This window comes from Danio rerio, chromosome 14, assembly GCF_052040795.2.
Source record: "Danio rerio strain M-AB ecotype USA chromosome 14, GRCz13ab, whole genome shotgun sequence".
Lineage (NCBI taxonomy): Eukaryota > Metazoa > Chordata > Actinopteri > Cypriniformes > Danionidae > Danio > Danio rerio.
In genome coordinates, this window is record NC_141034.1 from 50,783,130 (window position 1) to 50,806,216 (window position 23,087).

The following is a 23,087-nucleotide window of genomic DNA, read 5'->3' on the forward strand; positions in this document are numbered from 1 at the left end:
ATGTAAATGTAAATGTAATGTATATGTATTCATTTTCCTTCATCTTAGTCACTTATTCAGGACCCGGGTCACCACAGCGGAATAAACCACCAACTATTCCCGCAAATGTTTTACGCAGCGGATGCCTTTTCAGCTGCAACCCAGTATTGGGAAACACCCATACACACACACACACACACACTATGGCCATCCAATTCCCTTATAGCGCATGTTTTTGGACTGTGCGGGAAATTGGAGCACCCGAAGGAAACCCACAGCAACACGTGGAGAACATGCAAACTCCACACAGAAATGCTAACTGGCCTAGCTAGGACTCAATCCAGCTACCTTCTTGCTGTGAGGTGACAGTGCTAACCACTGCGCCACTGTGCTCATTTTTTAACACTAATTTATTTAATGACAATTATGGGCCTTTAATATTCGCATGTCTAATTTAATTTTCCTCAAATACAGATTTAATAAATTTCATTCATTTGGCTTAGTCCGTTTATTCATCAGGGGTTGCCACAGCGGAATGAACCGCCAACTTATCCAGGATATGTTTTATACAGCGGATGCCTTTCCAGCCGCAACCCAGTAGTGAGAAACACCCAACACTCACGCATTCACTCACCACTCATATACTGCGGCCAATTTAGTTAATCCAATTCACTTACAGCGCATGTGTTTGGACTGTGGGGGGAACCGGAGCAGCCCGAGGAAACCCACGCCAACCACCTTAGGCTAATTTAGCGCTCCAGAAATAAAGCTCATATGCTATTCTTAAACATGCATAATGAGAAAGTCAGCAAAGTGAAGTATTCTTCACGTGCTGTGAATGTTGTTTTTGGAAAGGAAAGGCCCCAACATGTGTGAGCGCGTTTAATTTCATAATCACAGACTGCTGCGGCTACCAGAAAACCACAAGATGCTAAAACCAGTTTAGTGTGCTTGAATGTTTGATTCACGACCAGAAGCGTGTATTGAAAGGAGCCGCATCCTGGAATATGTTTATATGTGAAGCTTCAAAACTTGATGTAATTTACTCATGATCTAGAGAAGTCTTGTGATTCGTAACAGGGGAGAGCGGGGACAGTGGCGCCCCTAGAACATTTTCTTAGGGGTGGCCGGGTGAGGCCACACCAAATCTTGAGGTGGCGCACACACACGCACACACACACGCACGCACGCACGCACGCACACACACAATGAAATAATGTCTTTTTAATTAATTCAATGAATCACTCTTAAACTATTGCAATAATTGAGCAAGAATTTGTACAAACCAAATGTCAACATTTCGTTTAAAAACACTTTTCAGGTTAGTTATTTTTGCACATACTTTTATTGTACAGTGTACAGTATATTCCATGTCTAATATTGATCAATTAATAAAACGGATAAATGAACAAACTGAACAAAAGGTATTATACACACACTCACCCACTAATAATGTGATTTATCCATGTTTGTTTTTGAGCTACAATATCAACACAGCTTCTTCTATTGATTTACCTTTTTGCAAAATACATCCACAAAATCATTGAGATTTTTGACCTTTGTGAGTCAATCAGCAAAAAAATTGAGGTGCTAAATAAACTATATTCTGAAATGCTGGTTTTAAAACGCATTTAATTATTATTATTATTATTATTATTTTGGATTTGTAATTTTCAATCGAATAAAACAAAAATTTTCATTTCAACATTAATTTCTCAATGAAAAGTGTACAGTCTTGTGAACCCAAAGTTGTGTTTTGTCTCTCGTCATCAAACAATACTGAACAAATTATGTTAAAAGAACTTTACCCTTATTTTATTTTTTTTTTTAAATGTAACGTGAACTTGAAATTGTTAAAAGGTAAAAGTCAGCTTATCTGCTGCGGTTGAATGCGTCAGCGTTAGGTTATTTTAGTGGCTGATATTTATTTATCGTGAATGTATGTAATTGCAATTAAATCTATTAATCAACAGCAAAATCATATTGGGGTGGCCAGATTACAGGGGTGGCCGTGTTAAGGGGCTGGTTGCAACATGGGGCAGTTGCAACAAGACTAATTCCTCCATTCAGGAATGAGCTAGAGATGATATTCCTACTACACATTCTCAATTAGACCCCCTTCAATCTGAGAGAAATCAGCTATGATTGACCATTCCTTCTATATAAAACTCATTGTTAGGTAAAAAAAAAATAAATGTTCACAAAATGTCTTATAATGTCTAATTGATTTCTGTGAAACATCATTCATTTGTATAATTTAAATCACTGTTTTCTTAGCTTTAAATAGGGATCCCCTTCAGATTTGATCTCCCATCAATTCTGCCCGAATAATGGTTTACAAGAGTTCACAAAAAAAAGCAGCACATGGTTTCGCAGGAATGCAGGAGTCATTAATCTGGGTTTAAACTGAAGTCATTCAGTTCAGTTATGCATACATGAACAAAGGAGCAGATTTACTGAAAAAAGATAAAAGTCACGCAGAGATATGCAAGTTTTCATTCACACACTGAAAAAATAAATTATTCAGGCGATTCCTTGGATTTACAATTTTTTTTTTTTGTTAGGTGAGGTGGTTGTAAACAATTTATTTGGGCTGAATTTAAACAAACAAATTCAAGTTGAACATGACTAAATTTAATTTGTGTCAATTCGACATAGCCTAAATTGATGCAACAATTTTGGGAGCATAATTTGTTTCAGTGTGGATGTTATGCTTTTGAATTGTATAATTGGACACTGATCTCTGCTCTAATAAAACGCTTGAAGTTGAAAAGTGTAATGAAGTGACATTTAGTATAGTTTGAAGCTATATTGACAGGGTTTTGGTACACAAAAATGTGTAATGAGCTGCCAGTATCTATTCCCTCTTATAATACACCCAGTTGACGGACCAGAGATCAAGGTGCCACAATGCTATTTGAATATTGTTGAATTTATATTACTAATTTTTCTTAGGTTTAATGTTTTATTATCTGTTATGTTTTAGATATTTCTGTTCATTTTAAAGATAGTAGTTTTTTGTTAGACTTTTAACTGGCTATATATTATTTTTTTATTTATTATTTACGTTTATTTAGTTATTTACTGCAATTTAAACTGTATTCGAAAGTTTTCATTCGTAAGAAGCTACAAATACTTAATTTTAATTCAGATAACATTTATTCACATACTTTATATTCATCATAACATATACGTCGTGTTTTCATTTTCTTTTAATTATGACTTCCCGTTTCTTTTCCAAAAACCGAATCTAAATTAGCTCGATATGAACCTCAGCAGTTTAGTGCACTTTTGTGGATGATTTTGGATTATGACCATACGTAATTAAAGTCATTAAAGCACATTTAATTTAACAAGTGCTGACGATGAAAACACAAGTTAAAATGATTCAAACAAATATAAAAAGAGGGAAATTTAAATTTTTATTTCCAGTAGTAAGACAAGTAACTGATTCATAATCTCATAAATACATACAAATCGACTCATCGGGGGAATATAAAAGTTTTTTTTTCTTTTCTTTAAGTCAGTCATGAGCATTCATCATTCTCCAGCATCAAGAAGAGAAAAGTACAAAGTGAAGACCACGAGCTGCTACAGTATTCCTCGGCCACTCTCAGCCTCTCGATCCGATCGGGACAGAGATTATTCCCCGGTAATGGGACTCTGGAGTTCGCGCGCGCATCCATCAGCTTGAAGTGCGCGTCCGCGGGCGCGCTCCTGCACACACCGGCTCTAACCAGCGCTCTCGAGTCGCGACACACTCTCCTCTGCTTTGTCAGCGAGTGACCGATCTGTTTCCAGTATAATTTGGTATTGGATGCGTACTGTTGACAAGCAGTGGGCTTCGCGACATATTCACAGCCGAAGGTCTCCTCTCCGTTTTTGCAGGTGATTCCCAAAACAAACGCGTCGCCGTCGCGCGCCGCAGACCACGAGCAGCGCGCTCCGTCCTTCAGTGAGAATCTGCCTTTCAGAGAGCCTTCAGTGCGCTGAGCTCTTCCCCTCCTCTTCCCGTCTGTCTGTGCTTTTCTGTCTTTGTTTCTCAGGCTGCTCACCTGCACGAGCTGCTGCAGGACACAGGCGAACACCAGAAACACAGCGATGCCTGTCGCGCGCATCATGGCTGCATTGGAAATACTCTCAAACTACTGCGGCGTGAATCTGAGGTGACATTTGGTTTACTGCAGTAAATGAACCAGTGTGGTTTAACAACAGCTCTGAAAGCTTTGGTTTTGCACCTGAAGTTTCTGTGTGTGCCATTTATAGAGCATCTCGCGCACGCGCCTCCCTCTCATCTTTCCACATTCTTGTTCTGGGATATTCATTAATTTGGCAAGTGGTGGCTTGGTAAGGCATGCAGCCTGTGGGGTTTCTGAATTAGGCTATAACTGATCAGCATTACACAAGCGGTAGCTGCAAACATGAACTATTACACCGGAATAATTGACAATTTTACGTTTACAAATTTTTGTAAAGTTTCCCAGTGTTGGGTTGCAGCTGGAAGGGCATCCGCTGCATAAAACATATGCTGGATAAGTTGGCGGTTCATTCTGCTGTGGCGACCCCTGAGGGACTAAGCCGAAAATGAATTAATTAATTCTTAAACAATGGACATTTGTTCAGCAGCGGAACCACGCCCCACTTTGCCTAATAATAATAATAATAATAATAATAATAATAATTTTTATTAATATAGCACCTTTCCAGAGCTCAAGGACAAACATACATGAAGTCAAATATAAAAAAACTGGAATTACACAAACAAGACCTAGGAGACAAATGAGCAGAGTGGTAGTGGATCAGATAAAGTAGTCAGTTTGGCAGATCAGAAGCGAAGCATTCAGAAAATAAGTGAGTCTTAAGTAAGGATTGGAATTCAGAGATATTAGCAGAGCGGAGTGAGTGTGGTGGATAGTTCCAGAGTTTGGGTGCAATAAGACTAAATGATCTGCCCCCCATTGAAGAGAGGCGGTACTGAGGGACAGCGAGAAGGCCAGAGTCAGCAGGACCTAATGAACGAGTTGGGGTGTAGGGGACAAGCATGCTGCAGAGATAGGAGGGAGCTAGGCTATTTACAGATCTAAATGAAAGGAGGAGAATTTTGAATTTAATGCGATATGCAACTGGGAGCCAATGGAGGTCGTACCAGATTGGGGTTATGTGAGCAGAACGTTTGGTAGGTGACTCTTAACCAATCACCTACTCCCTAAAAACTTATTTAAAGGGTCACGAAACACCAAAACACATGTGTTTGAGCTGTTGACAGTCGTATATGTGTCCCACACTGCTAAAAACACTATTAGGACACCTATATTTCACTAAAAAGTGTAAATTGGTTGTTTTTTCGTTATTTCAAGCAAATTCGTACTTCCGGTTTGAAACAAATTTTTGAAGCTGCGTCACGGTCATGACATAATAGCGTGTATTCCAGCGTGCAGACTGGACGTCTGTGCCAGAGTGAGTCTTATTACGTCTTACAGTGTGCTGCATTAATGCATGAGTAAGGCTTGGTTCAAACATTGCATGAAAAATACACGCTTAGAGCAGTTCCTCGAATCAAATATCACGTTTGTCGGGAGGGACATGAATGAATTCCCTGAATGAAAGAGCCAAACTGCAGTTAAAGTCCACCATTTAATAATTTGGCAAATAATTCGACAACAGATGTCCATTTAAACACAGTCACATTGTCCGCTGTGGTTGTGTGTTTTGACTCTGAAATTCAGCGCGCCCAAATAGACACTGCCACACCATGCCTCTTTTCTTCCTCGACACTCCCCCCTAAACAGAGCTGGACACGCCCACTTTTCTGACTTTTTCCAAAGTAGAGGTGTGAAAACACCCTGCTGAAACGAGGGGGTTTCATGGCCCTTTAAGGCAGACCAGCCCCCTAGCACTGTTCTTCTCGTTCTCTGGAACCTACGCTCCCTTCCTCCATTTCCTTGTTTCCTATTCACAATACCCTCTCTTCCCTCCTAGGTTGAATCAGGGGGTCCAAACACTCTACCAAAGTATTACAGAGACGGTACCCCCACTCTGAGTCTCTGGGCATCATAGGAGGATGTCCGATCAACCAACCTACCTACCTGTTCACTGTTTATCTTCTTACTTCCCTTCTCCTTCATCCCTCTGTTCCCATTTTATCCCTTTCCCAGTGTGGCGCTGGTGAATGTTTAATGTAAACCTATAGGCCTACTATATGCAGGGTAGGATTAACCATTGGGCCTTATGGGCAGGGCCAGACGGAATCTGCGGACGTTTTTTGCTATTTCTGTGGAGAATTATAGTAAAAGTCAGCGGATTTCTGCAGAAAATCTGTGGAATTCTGCATGCGCAGACTCTGGGTGGGCCTACTTATGGGCGCAGGCCCAGGGGCCCGTGTGCACTTGGGGCCACCGTGAGGGAAGGTAAACAAGCCAATTTCAGAGTGTCTTTTAGGCTAAGTGTAACTAGCGCACCTTGTTGAAATAAGCTTTTCACAGTTTACGCCCATCCCTGCCAGATTAACAGAGACAACATGAGTAAAGAGCGAATTGGAGTTACAGTGTGAGTGAAGTATCACGTTAAGCGCACAGCACAACATCTTTTGACGCGATCGATCATCAACCAAGGGTTCGAATCCACCATCTGCTGAACTCATGCGTTACTGTTCTGTCACCATTGTTAACAGCTTATTTGTGACTATTTAGATAAGACCTGAAAGCCTTATAAACTCAATATTAATCTGACATGCTCGAAAATGGTTGACGAATCGAGTCGTGAGTTCTTGAACAATTGGACCTCCCCTCCAAAAATCGATTAGACCAGAGATGCCCAAACTAGGACACGTGGGCAAAGTTGGCTCATGGTAACCTTTGATTTGTCCCACCATCCCGTCTGAGAATGGTTTAGAGACTGTAATTTCAAATTTAATGTAATCTTTTTTTTGTTTATTTTATTGTTAGTCTACGAAAAAGGCTAAAATTAAGAATTTCAATTGAAATGGTGTAAATGAATCAGATTTTGTTTAAAATGTACATGCGACGGATAGTGGATAATGCAGATTCTTTGGTCAGAAGGCAGATTCTGCTAAGACTAGTGTATTCTCCAACATAGGCTCATTCTAAAAATATAGCCCTGTATACGTTTCTGGAGATCACAAATTACGAATTATTATATGTAGCCAAATATACGTATGGCTGCATTTAATTTTTAAAAGGAACACTATGGGGCGGTATGATGGCGTTCCTTTACCAGCTGACCGATAACCTCTGTATGGATGGCTTTCCGGCTAATACCCGTTTGTCCAGTAGCTTGCCATGTACGTCGGCGGACGCAGAGAGGAGTTGACCAAAATAACGAAGTTCGACTCAAGTGAAGAACGGTTTCAGAAAGCAGGAAAGACAAAACCAGAAGCCAAAAAAAAAAAAAAAAAAAGTAAATAACAGGGTGAGAATGTGGTAAAATCTGAAAACGTGGTAAAAATCAAACGAGGGCTTTTCTTTTTCTTGATTGCTTTTGAAAATTGTTGGTTGGATTTAGGGAAGTGGATAGGCGCTGGTCAATCAATACAATTGGTTGGGTCTGGGTCAGACCTTTAGTTTAAGGAGGGTTGGTCAGTCTATCAGTCAACAGACACGAATGGCACTCACGAGAGAAATTTGAGATGTCAAAAAGCATACAAGGCAACCTCTGGTGGATTTGTGAAAACAAAAACGGCAAAAGATGTACCTCCTGGGAGGTATTTGGTGCTCTCCAGAAATGTATATAGAGGTATGTTTTCAGAACAAGCCTGAGTTGGGTTTCAGCATTAATCTCCACTGCGTTATAAATGTGATTATGTTTTGTAGTTTAGTTTGGTATGTGCATCCTCAGCCCATGGCTCTCAATGACATTTGGTTTTTGGCCCTTCATGGGAAATAGTTTGGGCACCCCTGGATTAGACTGATGAACTATTTAACTTGTCACTGAAAACTAAAGTAGCTGAAATTATGATTAAACCAATTTAATGAAAACACCAGAAGAAGGGAAAGGAATTCTGCTGACTTGCAAGCTTTTAGAAACTATTTATCTTTTCTGTGCACTCTTTCATAAAAATATAGGCTATTAGTTAAATAAATATTGCACAAGAACACTTAGTCTAGTTTTAAACAAAGGCATATTCTTACTACTGTAAAACCATAATATATATAATAACAAGAACTCTTTATTTTAGATCATTTTGATTATTATTCTGTACATTTTCTGTATACAAAATAAAAACAAACTTAAAACAAAAATCATTCTCATTATTGGGTTGCAGCTAGAAGGGCATCTGCTGTGTAAAAATATGCTGGATAAGTGGGTGGTTCATTCTGCTGTGGCAACCCCTGATTAATAAAGGGACTAAGCCGAAAAAAAAAAAATCACAAACCAGTAAGTGAAAGAGATCTTTATAGAGATATTTAACACAACGGCGCCTCCTGCTGTAACATTCAGAAATCTCCTCCACATAAAAATCGAGGATGAACATTTATTTATAGCACACACTCAGAAAAACAACAACATGTATGCATTTGAGTATCATCTACACACTTTAAAATGTAGTAAACACATCGACGGCATGTTAAGTGATTTTACAGCTTTGAGAAATCCTAATGTATAAATACACAACAGCAAAGATGAATATACAGTACATATAGCCGATTTAGAGAACAAAACATGCTCAACAGATGATGGCTAATTAGTCATGTTTTCTGCTGTATTCTGATAACATTTGATTCTGTACAAAGATATAAAATATATAGCAGGGAGTGATTTCGCCAATTCCTGTCAGACTTATCACTAGGCCCAGACGGAATCTGTGTGTGCAGAAACTTGCAGATTTCCGCAGATATTACACCCATCAAGTCTATTTATTTACTAGCGTAAATGTGTGTAAATTTATTCAGTTTTTAAATAACTTTTTTGTAATATTATTGACATATGAAAATGTTCATTTGATTTATTTACAATACAGTTTGAAATGTAATATTTTTTGCCTTTTAGTAGATATATTGTATGAGACACTTGCTTTATCATCCAAATAAGTGGATCTAATTGGATTTGCATTGTAAACATTAAATAAAAGATTTAAGATCTTTCTTATTTCATATTTTACGTTTTTAGTTATGATACTTCCAAAAATATTCTGCAGATTATTTTTTGTTAAACCTTCACACAAATAGCAAAAAATGTCCGCAGATTCTGTCTGGCCCTGCTTATCACACACACCTCCTTTTAGTCTTCTTCAGTCCAAGTTGTCTGATATTTGGAGTCGTCCTGAATAGCATTTGTTGCCTGCAGGGATTGTGAGTAACTGGAATAGTGTACAAAGAGGACACATTTTCAGATACAGCCTTCAAATTCACATGAACACACATTATTACATGAATTTTCATGTATTTAATCATTTCAAACTGGACTTAAACTATTTTTTTCTTTGTTTAATGTGCACACTACGTAATGTTTAATGTGTGTTTAAACTACGTATTTAAAATCAGCTGAAACAACAAAATAGTTTAGCGTTTTTAGAGATAACTTTATTGTTTTATGTCCAATCAACTTAAAATTGACTAAATCGATTAACTTAATCGATTTGCGTTGAGATGACATGAAGGAATTGTGTGGAAACCTGCATTTAATCACAGTAAGTGTACAATTACAGACAACACTTTAAAATAATGCAGTGTTCCACACATCTCCATGTTGCCCCTACACAAATCGATTAAGCGAACTTAATCGTTTTCACAAATTTAAGTAGACTGAACTTAAAACAATTCAGTTGTGCCAAAAAAACTCAAGAACTGTGTCGTTTCAACTCATTTTAAACAAGTAGTTTGATCAAAGTAGCATTTTTGAGACAATTAAAAGCAGTGCATAAAGTAAGCAACAAATAAAGTGGATCAAAAGAGTCAAGAATGGGTGTTGTTCAATATCTTCAGGCCAGCTTTAATGAAAATGTGTGTTAACAACTATGTGTGTGTGTGTGTGAAACTCCTACCTTGCTCTTAGCTTCTGAACAGCCCTATGACGAAGGAGCATGCACTATGTAAGGAGGGCCAGCAATTGTCCTGAGCAAGTCTCTTGGCTTCACTCAAGGGCACCTGCGTAGTCGGCACGGGCTCAGTTGGTCTGGGTGTAACTACTTTCTTCGTTGGGTAGACTTTGATAACTTTGTATGGACTTGGCCTGGCTGGAGCAGTTCTTAACGGCTGTGGCCTAGTAGGCTTTGGCATGGGTTTCTGTGCTGGTCTCATCGGCTCGGGTCGGTCTCTTGGCACGGCATCTGCTGAGGATGAAGTGGTGAAGATCATCTGAGCATCGTCGGTGGCTCTCTTGCACATTAAAGGCTTATAGACGCGCTGGCCCTGGCAAGCGTTGGGCAGCTTGCGGAGGCTCCACATGATCTGCCTGTAGTAATGCACTGGGTTGCCATTGTACGAGCGACAGACTTTGGGTCTACCCTGGTATTCGCACCAGTAGGAGCGTTCGTCCCCCTGGCAGGTGATGCGCAGCTTGGTCAGATCCCCCGATCCGGTCACGCTCATGTAGCATTCATCTTTAGTGCCTTTCGTAAGAAATTCGATCACATCTTGCCACTGAGCGAGAGCTGCTCGGAGGCAGCAGATCAGCAAAAGTGTGCTTGAGATTGTCCACATGTTGAGGTGCTGACTTCTGAGGCGTCGGAGTCCTCTATTTAAGGGCTTTGGTAAAAAAAAAAAGTGCCACATGTGTGCTCCTTGTGAAGGTGGGGGGGGACTCTGAGTGTGTTTGGGGATGAAATGAGCACACATATGTAACCAATTGAGACAAACGCTCAGACCAAGTCAGAGTGCCCCCTTTACACGCCCAATGTGGAACTTTTCTTTGGCATTTTGTTGAGTAATTCGCAGTACACCACAGCTATATTAGTTTTCCAGTCACTGTTTGTGTTTATGATGTTCGGAAACAAGCTGTCCATAGCCTGCATCGAGAAAACTTCTCTGGGTTTTGCGGGTACTTTAAAAAGAAGTGTTTAGTGGGCTTTGTCTGCCAACTTAAAATATCATATCGGTTTAGGCAGTCGAGTTGGTGCAATTGTGATAAGATTCTTTCACTAAACTATTAAAAACAGTCCCATCTCACAATACAAAAGGGCAAGTTCACAATGAGCTTTACCTACTCTCGCTGACATGACCAACTGAGGCTTTAGTGTACGTTTTCATTTTAAAGAGCCTCTATTATGGGTGTTTGAAAATTACCACCCATGCATTGTGTAACACAGCACAAACCCTGCTGAAAAAACAGCTTAAACCAGCCTATGCTGGTTGGCTGGATTTAGCTGGTCAACCAGGCTGGTTTTAGTGGGGTTTTGGCCATTTCCAGGCTAGTTTCAGCCATTTCCAGCCTGGTGTTAGCTGGTCAGGCTGGGAGATGATCAGCTAAAACCAGCTTGGTCAAGCTGGTTTAGACTGATCCTTTTCCAGCCAGACCAGCAAAGTCTATAAGGTGTCAAAGATTGTCAAACAGCTAGCAAACCCCTCACCTAAACCCTTACCTAAACCCAGCCATTAAAGGGAGATATATCCAGCTGCAGGCCCGCAGCACACATGTTTTAGGCACACACAATCTAGGACACACGATTTAGGCAAACCATATATGGTCGCCACCTATTGAATTTCACAAGTATGGTTTCCCATTTCAGTCATTATTATTATATCGTTACGATCATTTTAACATCTCTGCAGTTTCTGAACTCAAATTATGTAAATAAAAATAATTGGTTAAATACAATTATGACTTTATTCATGTTTCCACAAACACAAAGCAATCATAGACCGTCTAATTGTTGGATTAAGCGTAATAAATTAATTCAAGATCTTAATATTATCATACTTGGTTAAAATCACTTTGTTGTAAAATATAAAAAGCAAACAATAATATCTCACTTTAAAATAAATTAGCCTACTATAGTTAATCATTTAAACAATATATATATATATATATATATATATATATATATATATATATATATATATATATATATATATATATATATATAGTTATAAACTGATTATCTTAACTGATTATCTGATTATAATAAGTTTATATATAAACTACTATCTTTTACCAAACTGTCACAGCTGCTAGTTATATATATATATATATATATATATACAGTATATATATATATATATATATATATATATATATATATATATATATATATATATATATATATATATATATATATATACTTATTATTTTTTAATTATTAATAGTTAATTTGTTCCTATGGCTAAATTTTAGTTTAAAAACAATTTATTGCTTACTATAAATTACTACAGTATTAAATGTGGGAAATCATTAATTAAAAGATTATTTGAAAGTTAAGCAAATAAATAAACACTATTAAATCGCTTGAGTAAAATAATATAGTGTTATACATTTGTTACATGTAAAAACATTTTTTATTACATATAATGTATTATTGCCTATATTAACTTGCTATTATTTCCTTCATCAAAAATTAATGCATTATATAAACTAAACCTGTCCAAATTAGATCGTTCAGCAAGGCTAGCAAACGAGTATTTGCTATATTATTGTCAGATAATAATGACTGATCAGCTTATAACGACTGATTAAAAACTGTTCAATCTATTATATTGAATGGCAATTGGAAACAATGCTCCCCATTCGGCCGTCTCGATTGCAATATTTGTGAAATAAAGTAAACACTATTGCTTATTGTGTACAATATTTATTAACCACATTTATCAAAATATATCGATGACGATGTTCAAAAAGACGTTAATAACATTAACATCCGTCGTAACCATATATGGTTTGCCTAGATTGTGTGTCCTAGATTGTGTGTGCCTAAAATGTGTGTGGTTCTGTGGGCCTGCAGCTGGATATTATTGATTAAAGGGCACATAGTTTACCCTTTTTTATGATTCAAGATTAATAATATGGGTCTTCTGAGTATCGGTTTGACTCACACGCTGAAAATGGCGGACGTGCAACAAGAAACTGAGGATATGATCGTGACGCAAGGCTGTCAATCAATATTGGTGGGCGGGGGGACCGCACTCCTACGTAAAGTTGCGGTCGGTCTGAAAACCGCTCCAATTGGTCCACGGTTTTCTTGTTGTTAAATTGAAAAAAAAAAGGACTGGGTGTGTTTAAATCACCCCAATATGACGGTCTATACACTATACTTGCACACATGTCTGTCTAAACAGCTTGAAAAGTAGATTTTTCACCATAGGTGCCCTTTAATATTTTTTTAAAGGAAAAGTAAAAGTTACCCCATAATTTAACCTTGATTTTGCAATACTTTTTTTCTCGTTTGTTGAGCTGTAATTTATGGGACTTAAACCTGAGTGCTCTGCATCACTGATACAACATCGTACAACATCAGAAAAGTTGTGTATATGGAGATAGATCACTGAGGGATTGTGTTCGATTACAAATTAGATTACAAAGTTGTTTTGTATTTTTCTTTTTGGTGTTTTGCATAGAACTGCACATAAATGATCCTTTATTCGTCAATAACACATACCTGCCAACATTTGCCTCTGAACATGCTGGAGACCGGATTTTATTTAAATTACGTGAGTTTTTCCGGGAGAAATAACGAAACAGGAGTGTTGGCAGGTATGCAATAACATGTCTCTGTAAATATCATTAGTTTCCCAGTGGAGTTCATTTTACCTACAAACTGCAGTCAAATGGATGTTAAAATCCGTATTTGCAGGTTCACAATGAATTTTGACTAAGTCATCAAGGTATTTAAACTTGGGTACTCTGTCCTGAAACACACACATGAATGCACTTTAGATTGAAAACAGATGAGCAATAAACTAATCAATCTTTGTTTTCAGTGTAACCCAAAAATGTAAACATGTAAAAATATTCAATTCAGCTTTATTTGTATAGCGCTTTTACAATGTAGATTGTGTCAAAGCAGCTTCACATAAATGGTCATAGTAACTGGAACAGTGTGGTTCAGGTTTTAGTGTTTAAGTTCAGTTCAGTTTAGCTCAGTTCAGTGTGATTTAATCATTACTGAGAGTTCAAACACTGAAGAGCCAAATCATCGATGCGTAGCTCTACCAATCCTGAACCATGCGAGGCAGTGGCGACAGCGGAGAGGGAAAAAAAAACTTCACCTGATGGGAGTGAAGAAAAAAAACCTTGAGAGAACCAGACTAATAATAGGAATAATAGGCCCGACTTCAAGGAATCAAATCCAGGTTTTCAGCTGTTTCTCTGGTTTTAAATGGAGTTTATCTGCAGTTTCAGAGTGTTGCTGGCATGTCTAGCACAATGGTTAATTTCTATTATATTGAAAAATAGTTGGGCGACATGGTGGCTCAGTGATTAGCACTGTCGCCTCACAGCAAGAAGGTTGCTGGTTTGAGTCCTGACTGGGCTAGTTGGTGTTTCTGTGTGGAGTTTGCATGTTCTCCCAGTGTTGGTGAGAGTTTCCTCCGGGTACATGCGCTATAAGTGATTTGGATGAGCTAAACTGGCTGTAGTGTATGAGTGTGTGTGTGTGTGTACGTGTTTTTGTGACATATCAGGACACAAATCTGTATTATGACATAGGTATGACACAGGTATTACAAAAACGAGGTGAAATATGAGGACATTTTTGACGTCCTTATTTCTCAAAATGCTTATAAATCCTACAGAATGAGTTTAATCATGGAGTAAAGCTGCACACCGTCTCCTTTGATGGTTGGGTTTAAGGGGAGGGTGGGGTGAGGGCAATACAATATACAGTTTGGACAGTATAAAATTAATGAAAACCTATGTAATGTCCCCACTTTTCACAAAAACAAACGTGTATGTGGGTGTGCGTGTGTATGTGTGTGTGAATGTGAGTGTATGGGTGTTTCCAAGTACTGGGTTGCGAATGGAAGGGCAACCGCTGTGTAAAACCTGCCGAAATAGTTGGCGGTTCATTCAGCTGTGGTGACCCCTGATAAATCAGATACTAAGCCGAAGAAAAATGATTCAATGAATGAAAAATAGTTAACATCTTGGACAAAAAGGTATAGAGGGGTTTTGTGACTAGGGGTCCAAATTGAGAGCAGATATCAGAAATGTTGGGCAAAAGTCCTCCATCTATTATTTAAAATAGTTCACTTAATTCTCTAGATATAATACTCACTTTTCAATTCTCTGAAGCAGCATTTAGCAAAATCTGACTGTTTTACATGGTATTATTTTGAGGGAAAAGCCCTCTTCACAGCAAAAACATCTCTGAAAATCAAATCCAGTGCACCAATTATGACCATTTATAAAAGAAAAACTGTGAAATAGTTTCAGATGTTGGTTTTGTGCTTTCACAACACAGCAAGCTATATTGAGAAGCCCTCTGTTTACAAACAGAACCATTTCCTTTGTTTTTACAAAACAATCCCCGTCCTTTATTCTTGTAACCGATCTTATTATAACTCAATTAGAATGCTATGCACAGTGGCTGAATTAGGAATTTACTACACCAGAGAAATGTTATTTTCATCTGAAATTTTATTCACAATATTTTACAGTTTTAGCCAGCCTAACCACACGGATTGAAAAAACCAATGGCAGTGACGACCAGGCCCACCACAACTAAACATCTTGAGCAAGCTTGAACACTAAGTATGCGCATGCTACCCGTGGTATGGCAAAAACAGTGAGACTGTGAGGTGAAGGGACTTTTCTAGAAAAGAAATCAAGTACAACATTTTACCTGAGGCCCTAATAACACTGTCATATACAAAATGAGTGAAGGATCTGAGCAAAAAACATGTAGCACCTGACGTTATGTCTCTAAACAGCTGAAATATTTGGCGGAAACAATAGTCCATGACTATGACAGCGTTAAACAGGCTCTGTAAAAGTGGTTGTAAATGGGCTCTCGTACAAGCAAATGTCTTTGAGGTACATTCACTCCTTTAAAGTCGACTAAAGACGTCAACAAGCATTGTTGTATCACGTAAACAAAAAGCCCTAAAACCTGAGAGCTACGATGAAACCAGATTTGGTGTCAAAAAGCAATTCAACAGTGTGTTTAGTGCAGTCAACGAAATAAAGAACCGAGATAGGGGTGTGCAATGTTAAAACAAACATGTTTATGCTGGTGTTTTGAATAGTTTAGCTTTGTTCAGGATACTAAAACTGCCTGTAGGTGGTGACAATTCCCTGTCATTAGGAGTGATTCATTGGCTGTATCCAAAATTGCATACCTCCCTACAGGTAGGCCAAAAACAGCACAACGAAATTCTCAATATGGCGAATATAGTACGTCAAGATTATATTTATATTGCCTATACATACTTTATTAGCAGTCACAAAGTACTTCATCAAAATAATTAGCCACTCTAGAAGAGCATGTGATTTTGGATGCAGTAACTGGTTCATTCATTTAAGTGATTCATTCAAAAATTATGATTCATTCAGAAACAAAGCTAGTGACTGTCATTAATCCCTGACTTAATTATCTCAAAAATGTATTAATTTAGAAACTAAACACTGCATTATTGCTGCCAATATGGTTTAGCTTGAAACTGTTTTCATTGGCGAAACAAAAAAGCGGACAATTTTGTGTGTAAAATGTAACTCAATATCAACGTTGAAAGAAAATTGTTAAACAAAATCAGTATTTGCAATCATGCTGAAGTGCTTATATTCAGGAAATGGCACTCTTGTGTAATATTGCCAATAACAAACATAAAAAATACACCTATTTATTTTGATTTCATAACTTGAGTTCTATTCGAATGACACTATAATTTATCAAGGATTCAGTCTCAGATGAAATTCTCAATATGTTGAATATAGTACATTAAGATTACATTTAAATGGCCAATAACATCCTTTATTAGCGGTCGCAAAGAACAGCATGTGATTTTGGATGCAGTAACTGGTTCATTAATTCAAGTGATTCATTCAAAAATGATGATTCATTCAGAAACAAAGCTAGTGACTGTCATTAACGAATCACAGACTTAATTATCTCAAAAACAGATTCATTTAGAAATTAAACACTGCATTGCTGCTGCAAATCTGGTTTAGTTTGACACTGTTTTTATTGGCGAAACTAAAAAGTGGACAATTTTGTGTGTAAAATGTAACTCAATATCAACTTTGAAAGAAAATTGTTAAACAAAATCAGTATTTGCAATCATGCTGAAGTGCTTATATTCAGGAAATGGCACTCTTGTGTAATATTGCCAATAAAAAACATAAAAAATACACCTATTTATTTTGATTTCATAACTTGAGTTCTATTCGAATGACACTATAATTTATCAAGGATTCAGTCTCAGATGAAATTCTCAATATGGCGAATTTAGTACATCAAGATTACATTTAAATGGCCAATAACATCCTTTATTAGCAGTCGCAAAGAACAACATGTGATTTAGGATGCAGTAACTGGTTCATTCATTTAAGTGATTCATTCAAAAATGATGATTCATTCAAAACAAAGCTAGTGACTGTCATTAATGAATCACAGACTTAACGAATCACTGACTTAATTCGTTTAGCAACTAAACACTGCATTATTGCTGCAAATATGGTTTAGTTGGGAACTGTTTTCATTGGCGAAACTGAAAAACTAACAATATTGTGTGTAGAATGTAACTCGATATCAACTTTAAAAGAAAAATTGTAAACAAAATCAGTAGCAGTCGCAAAGAACAGCATGTGATTTTGGATGCAGTCACTGATTCATTCATTTAAGTGATTCATTCAAAAATGATGATTCATTCAGAAACAAAGCTAGGGACTGTCATTAACGAATCACAGACTTAATTATCTCAAAAACAGATTAATTTAGAAACTAAACACTGCATTGTTGCTGCAAATATGGTTCAGTTTGAAACTGTTTTTCAATCACATACTGTATTAGCAGTCGCAAAGAACAGCAAGTGATTTTGGATGCAGTCACTGGTTCATTCATTCAAGTGATTCATTCAAAAAGGATGATTCATTCAGAAACAAAGCTAGTGACTGTCATTAATCACTGACTTAATTACCTCAAAAACAGATTCATTTAGAAATTAAACACTGCATTGCTGCTGCAAATCTGGTTTAGTTTGACACTGTTTTTATTGGCGAAACTAAAAAGTGGACAATTTTGTGTGTAAAATGTAACTCAATATCAACTTTGAAAGAAAATTGTTAAACAAAATCAGTATTTGCAATCATGCTGAAGTGCTTATATTCAGGAAATTGCACTCTTGTGTAATATTGCCAATAACAAACATAAAAAATACACCTATTTATTTTGATTTCATAACTTGAGTTCTATTCGAATGACACTATAATTTATCAAGGATTCAGTCTCAGATGAAATTCTCAATATGGCGAATTTAGTACATTAAGATTACATTTAAATGGCCAATAACATCCTTTATTAGCATATGCAAAGAACAACATGTGATTTTGGATGCAGTAACTGGTTCATTCATTTAAGTGATTCATTCAAAAATGATGATTCATTCAAAACAAAGCTAGTGACTGTCATTAATGAATCACAGACTTAACGAATCACTGACTTAATTCGTTTAGCAACTAAACACTGCATTATTGCTGCAAATATGGTTTAGTTGGGAACTGTTTTCATTGGCGAAACTGAAAAACTAACAATATTGTATGTAGAATGTAACTCAATATCAACTTTAAAAGAAAAATTGTAAACAAAATCAGTAGCAGTCGCAAAGAACAGCATGTGATTTTGGATGCAGTCACTGATTCATTTATTCAAGTGATTCATTAAAAAAAGATGATTCATTCAGAAACAAAGCTAGTGACTGTCATTAATCACTGACTTAATTACCTCAAAAACAGATTCATTTAGAAATTAAACACTGCATTGCTGCTGCAAATCTGGTTTAGTTTGACACTGTTTTTATTGGCGAAACTAAAAAAGTGGACAATATTGTGTGTAGAATGTAACTCGATATCAACTTTAAAAGAAAAATTATTAAACAAAATCAGTAGCAGTCGCAAAGAACAGCATGTGATTTTGGATGCAGTCACTGATTCATTTATTCAAGTGATTCATTCAGGAACAAAGCTAGTTACTGTCATTAATGAATCCTTGACATAATTATCTCAAAAACAGATTCATTTAGAAACTAAACACTGCATTGCTGCTGCAAATATGGTTTAGCTTGAAAGCTTTTATTGGCGGAACTGAAAATGGGACAATTTTATGTGTAAAACGTAACTTAATATCAACTTTAAAAGAAAAATTGTTAAACAAAATCAGTATCTGCAATCATGCTGAAGTGCTTATATTCAGGAAACGGCACTCTTGTGTAATATTGCCAATAACAAACATCAAAAATACACCTATTTATTTTGATTTCATTACTTAAATTCTATTTAATCGACACTATAATTCATCATGGATTCAAAGACTCTGGAGTCTCAATACGTAGTTAAGTATTATTAATTCCTGTCTGTGTTTTTAACTTGGTTTATATTTTATAATTAACTATATTTTTATATAATAAAAAATTTACAAAAGCTTATTTATTATGTTATTGTATTGTTTTCTGATGTATTTTGTTGTTCTTGCTGGATGTTGGTGGAATGTAATTTCGTTCTGCGTTGATGTTTTGAAAGACATAATTAAAGGAAACTGAACTGAAACTGATTCTCATAACGTGTTTCTGCTTTGTTTAGTTACAATATTAGTGCCAACGTCATAGTTAAAACCACAATTCCGGTATTATAATATATACTGTAATAAATATCGCACACCCCTAAAGCGGAACATCATTAACAGCACTTGTATCCTCAGAACAACTACGCACATACTGTTACCAAGATCCTCTTAATGCCATATTAATCATAAATGCTCAAGAGTACAAAAATGAGCATAATCAGATATGCTCATTGAAGCATTACCCAGAAATCAATGTTAAATGTACTTTAGTGATTTATAGGTGAAATTAATCCAACACCTGCTCTTGCGACTTGCACCACAAGCTACAAATCTGAAAAAGGCAACAAAGCATTCACCCTTGAAATGGCTTAACAACATTTGTCAGTACTGAACTAGCACTAGCTGCTATGTTTTCCATCTACACTGTTGTTTATGTGTAATATTTGCGGCTCACGGGTGGCTGGCTTGCTCTGTTTCAATAAAAATCCCTTCGGCCTCTCAGTGGACTCGACGTGGACGTGTTCAATTCTCCACAATGTTAAAAAGCACTATAAAAAGAACGAAAAAATACACAAGAATGCAGCAGTTGAAGCATTGTTATGCCCGTCACACGTGATTTCTCAACGACTGTAAACAAAGACACATGTAGTAGTTAAACAGCCATATACTGTGAAGCCTCTCTGACTGTGACAAGAAGTGATGTCAGAGCTCGTTGAGGGACAGTACTAATAATGATTAACGTGCAAAACAGTCAAAAACAACAAGACATTTTGATGAAAGTCTCGATTGGTGTTATGGAGAAACACAGACAACAGGTCCCAGCTTCAAGTATGTGAGTTTCCTTTTCTTAATATCGTCAGTCTGAGCTGAGCCTGCTGTTCAACATGGAGAGTCTGTGAACAGAAGAAATCCACAGCTTTAGTTTTGTACAATGAGTACTGTATTGCTATAATCGAATTAATGCAGTGCTTCTCAACCAGGAGTCTCAAGATGCAGAACTTTTTATCCATCCTCACCATTGTTTGACGTTGATTTTGTTCAATGTTTTATTGAATAAGTTCAATGTTAGGGCCTCATATAAGCCAAAAAGATTGCTACAGTATAGCCGTTCAAGCTCATGAAGGCAGAGCATTAAAACTTGCAATAATGTGTCTTATCACAAGTGAGGCAAAAGTTATGTTCTTTAATTCTTTTGGACATTTTTATCAGCTTTTAATTCAGCTAGATGAGTTAGCTTGATCTACATACACTCACCGGCCAATTTATTAGGTACACCTATCCAACTGCTTGTTAACGCAAACTTCTAATCAGCCAACGTTGATGCCAGAGGTCAGAGGAGAATGGCCAGACGGGTACAAGCTGATAGAAAGGCAACAGTAATTCAAATAAGCACTCGTTACAACTGAGGTCTGCAGAAGAGCATCTCTGAACACACAACATGTCCAACTTTGAAGCAGATGGGCTACAGCAGCAGAAGACCACACCGAGTGCCACTCCTGTCAGCTAAGAACAGGAAACTGAGGCTACAATTCACACAGGCTCACCAAAATCAGACAATAGAAGATTGGAAAAACGTTGCCTGGTCTGATGAGTCTCGATTTCTGCTGCGACATTCGGATGGTCAGGTCAGAACTTGACATCAACAACATGAAAGCATGGATCCATCCTGCCTTTTATCAATGGTTCAGGCTTGTGGTGGTGGTGTATTTGTGTTGGGGATATTTTCATGGCACACTTTGGGCTCATTAGTACTAATTGAGCATCGTGTCAACGCCACAGCCTACCTGAGTATTGTTGCTGACCATGTCCATCCCTTTATGACCACAGTGTACTCATCTTCTGATGGCTTCTTCCAGCAGGATAACACACCATGTCATAAAGCGTGAATCTTCTCAGATTGGTTTCTTGAACATGACAATAAGTTCACTGTACTCAAATGGCCTCCACAGTCACCAGATCTCAATCATCTATGGGAGCACCTTTGGGATGTGGTGGAACGGTAGATTCCCATCATGGTTGTGCAGCCAACAAATCTGGAGCAACAGCATGGTGCTATCATGTCAATATGGAGCAAAATCTCTGAGGAATATTTCCAGTAGCTTGTTGAATCTCTGGCAAGAAGGATTAAGGCAGTTCTGAGGGCAAAGTGGGGTCCAACCCGGTACTAGTAAGGTGTACCTAATAAAGTGGCCGGTGAGTGTCTAAGCCCATATAAGCGACAGTTTATTGTTTATTTAAGTCAAACTGGACACAATTGTGGCACTGTCATTTTTCTCTCATTTCTAGAAGCTCTAAAAAGTGTTGCTGTTGGCTTTGGGGAAATAAATTCAATCTTTAAATTAACAAAACAGATTAAAATTTGATTAAAATGTTTCATTGTCACATGACAGATCAGTTTACATACTTCCTGCTTGCAAAGATAAAAGAAATAAAAGGTGGAAATTTATTAACAGCCATAGCTGCAACTGGTAATTGCTGCAATTGGTAATAACTGAAGTCAATTGAAAGGCTGCACGGTTGGCGCAAAGGGAAGCACGTTTGCCTCACACCAAGAAGGTTGCTGGTTCAAGCCTCGGCTGGGTTATTTGGCATTTCTGTATGGAGATTGCATGTTCTCCCTATGATCGCGTGGGTTTCCTCCGGGTGTTCCGGTTTCCCCAACATGTCCAAAGACATGTGGTATAGGTGAATTGGGTAGGCTAAATTGGGCGTAGTGTATGTGTGTGAATGAGTGTGTATGGGTGTTTCCCAGTGATGGGTTGCAGCTAGAAGGCCATCCACTGCATAAAACATGTGCTGGATAAGTTGGCGGTTCATTCCGCTGTGGCAACCCCAAATTAATAAAAGTGCTAAGTCGAAAGGAAAATAAATGACTGATTAAAGGAGGCTTGAAGTGAACTTGAACGGTTTCAAATATGATGGTTAATGCCAATATCAAAACATATACAGCCCTAATTAAAACAACAATGATATTTTCCTGTTATAAAGATCATGGTTATGCATTTTATATGTATTTTTGCATTACTACAATATTCTAATTACGTCGAGGACTAAAAACAAATAACAAATCACAGGGTTTGTGGAGTCAACAGGTTTGAGAAGCACTGCTTTAAAGTAAAACAAGGCCAATTGAAGCAACTTACATTCCACAAAGATTCAATTCCAGTGTCCAATATCGCTGCGTGAGTAAAGAAACAAACATTGCAGAATTAAACCTGCTGCGCTGCTTCAAAATGCACAATAAACGGCAAAGAGAGACATGGATGAAGAGATGTGAGACGGGAGATGAGAGTTTTAGACCAAGGTAAAGAAACAAAACACACAGCGAGCGCTGGCATCTATCTGTTTGCAGAGCTGTCAGGAATGTTTGAAGTCAAACATTGGAAGATCACAATGATATGGGCCAGTGGTTAGTGATGGACCCTAAAAAACAAGTAAATTCACA

The 23,087-nt window shown here is 37.4% G+C and overlaps 3 protein-coding genes across 23 annotated transcripts in view; all 3 read right to left on the bottom strand.

Moving 5' to 3' along the window:
- Nucleotides 1-3,378: 3,378 nt before the first annotated feature.
- fgfbp1a (fibroblast growth factor binding protein 1a) lies at nt 3,379-4,215 on the bottom strand. Its single transcript, XM_087282109.1, has one exon. It carries the CDS (start codon nt 4,098-4,100, stop codon nt 3,507-3,509), a length of 594 nt encoding a protein of 197 aa, XP_087138235.1. The 5' UTR covers nt 4,101-4,215; the 3' UTR covers nt 3,379-3,506.
- A 4,241-nt stretch (nt 4,216-8,456) lies between these two features.
- Nucleotides 8,457-10,678, bottom strand: fgfbp2a (fibroblast growth factor binding protein 2a). The gene is given in 2 exon segments (NM_001386311.1): nt 8,457-9,295; nt 9,980-10,678. A coding segment is annotated over 1 exon segment (651 nt). The 5' UTR covers nt 10,638-10,678; the 3' UTR covers nt 8,457-9,295; nt 9,980-9,986.
- Nucleotides 10,679-15,486: 4,808 nt separating this feature from the next.
- The window catches only part of prom1a (prominin 1a), a 168,166-nt gene continuing 160,565 nt past the window's right edge, over nt 15,487-23,087 (bottom strand). For 14 of the 21 annotated variants that reach the window (XM_087280153.1, XM_087280145.1, XM_087280138.1 and 11 more), the window contains 2 exons: nt 22,786-22,820; nt 19,896-20,535 (listed from right to left, as the gene is read on the bottom strand). Coding sequence is in view for 1 of the 21 variants with exons in the window: in XM_087280156.1 (XP_087136282.1) it covers nt 22,799-22,820 (22 nt within the window). In the remaining 20 variants the exon portion in view is untranslated. The other 7 variants (XM_087280149.1, XM_087280156.1, XM_087280133.1 and 4 more) reach the window with 3 other exon arrangements.

Excerpts from the sequence above, each read along its gene's own strand:
- fgfbp1a (XM_087282109.1), bottom strand. The coding sequence starts at position 4,100 with ATGATGCGCGCGACAGGCATCGCTGTGTTTCTGGTGTTCGCCTGTGTC.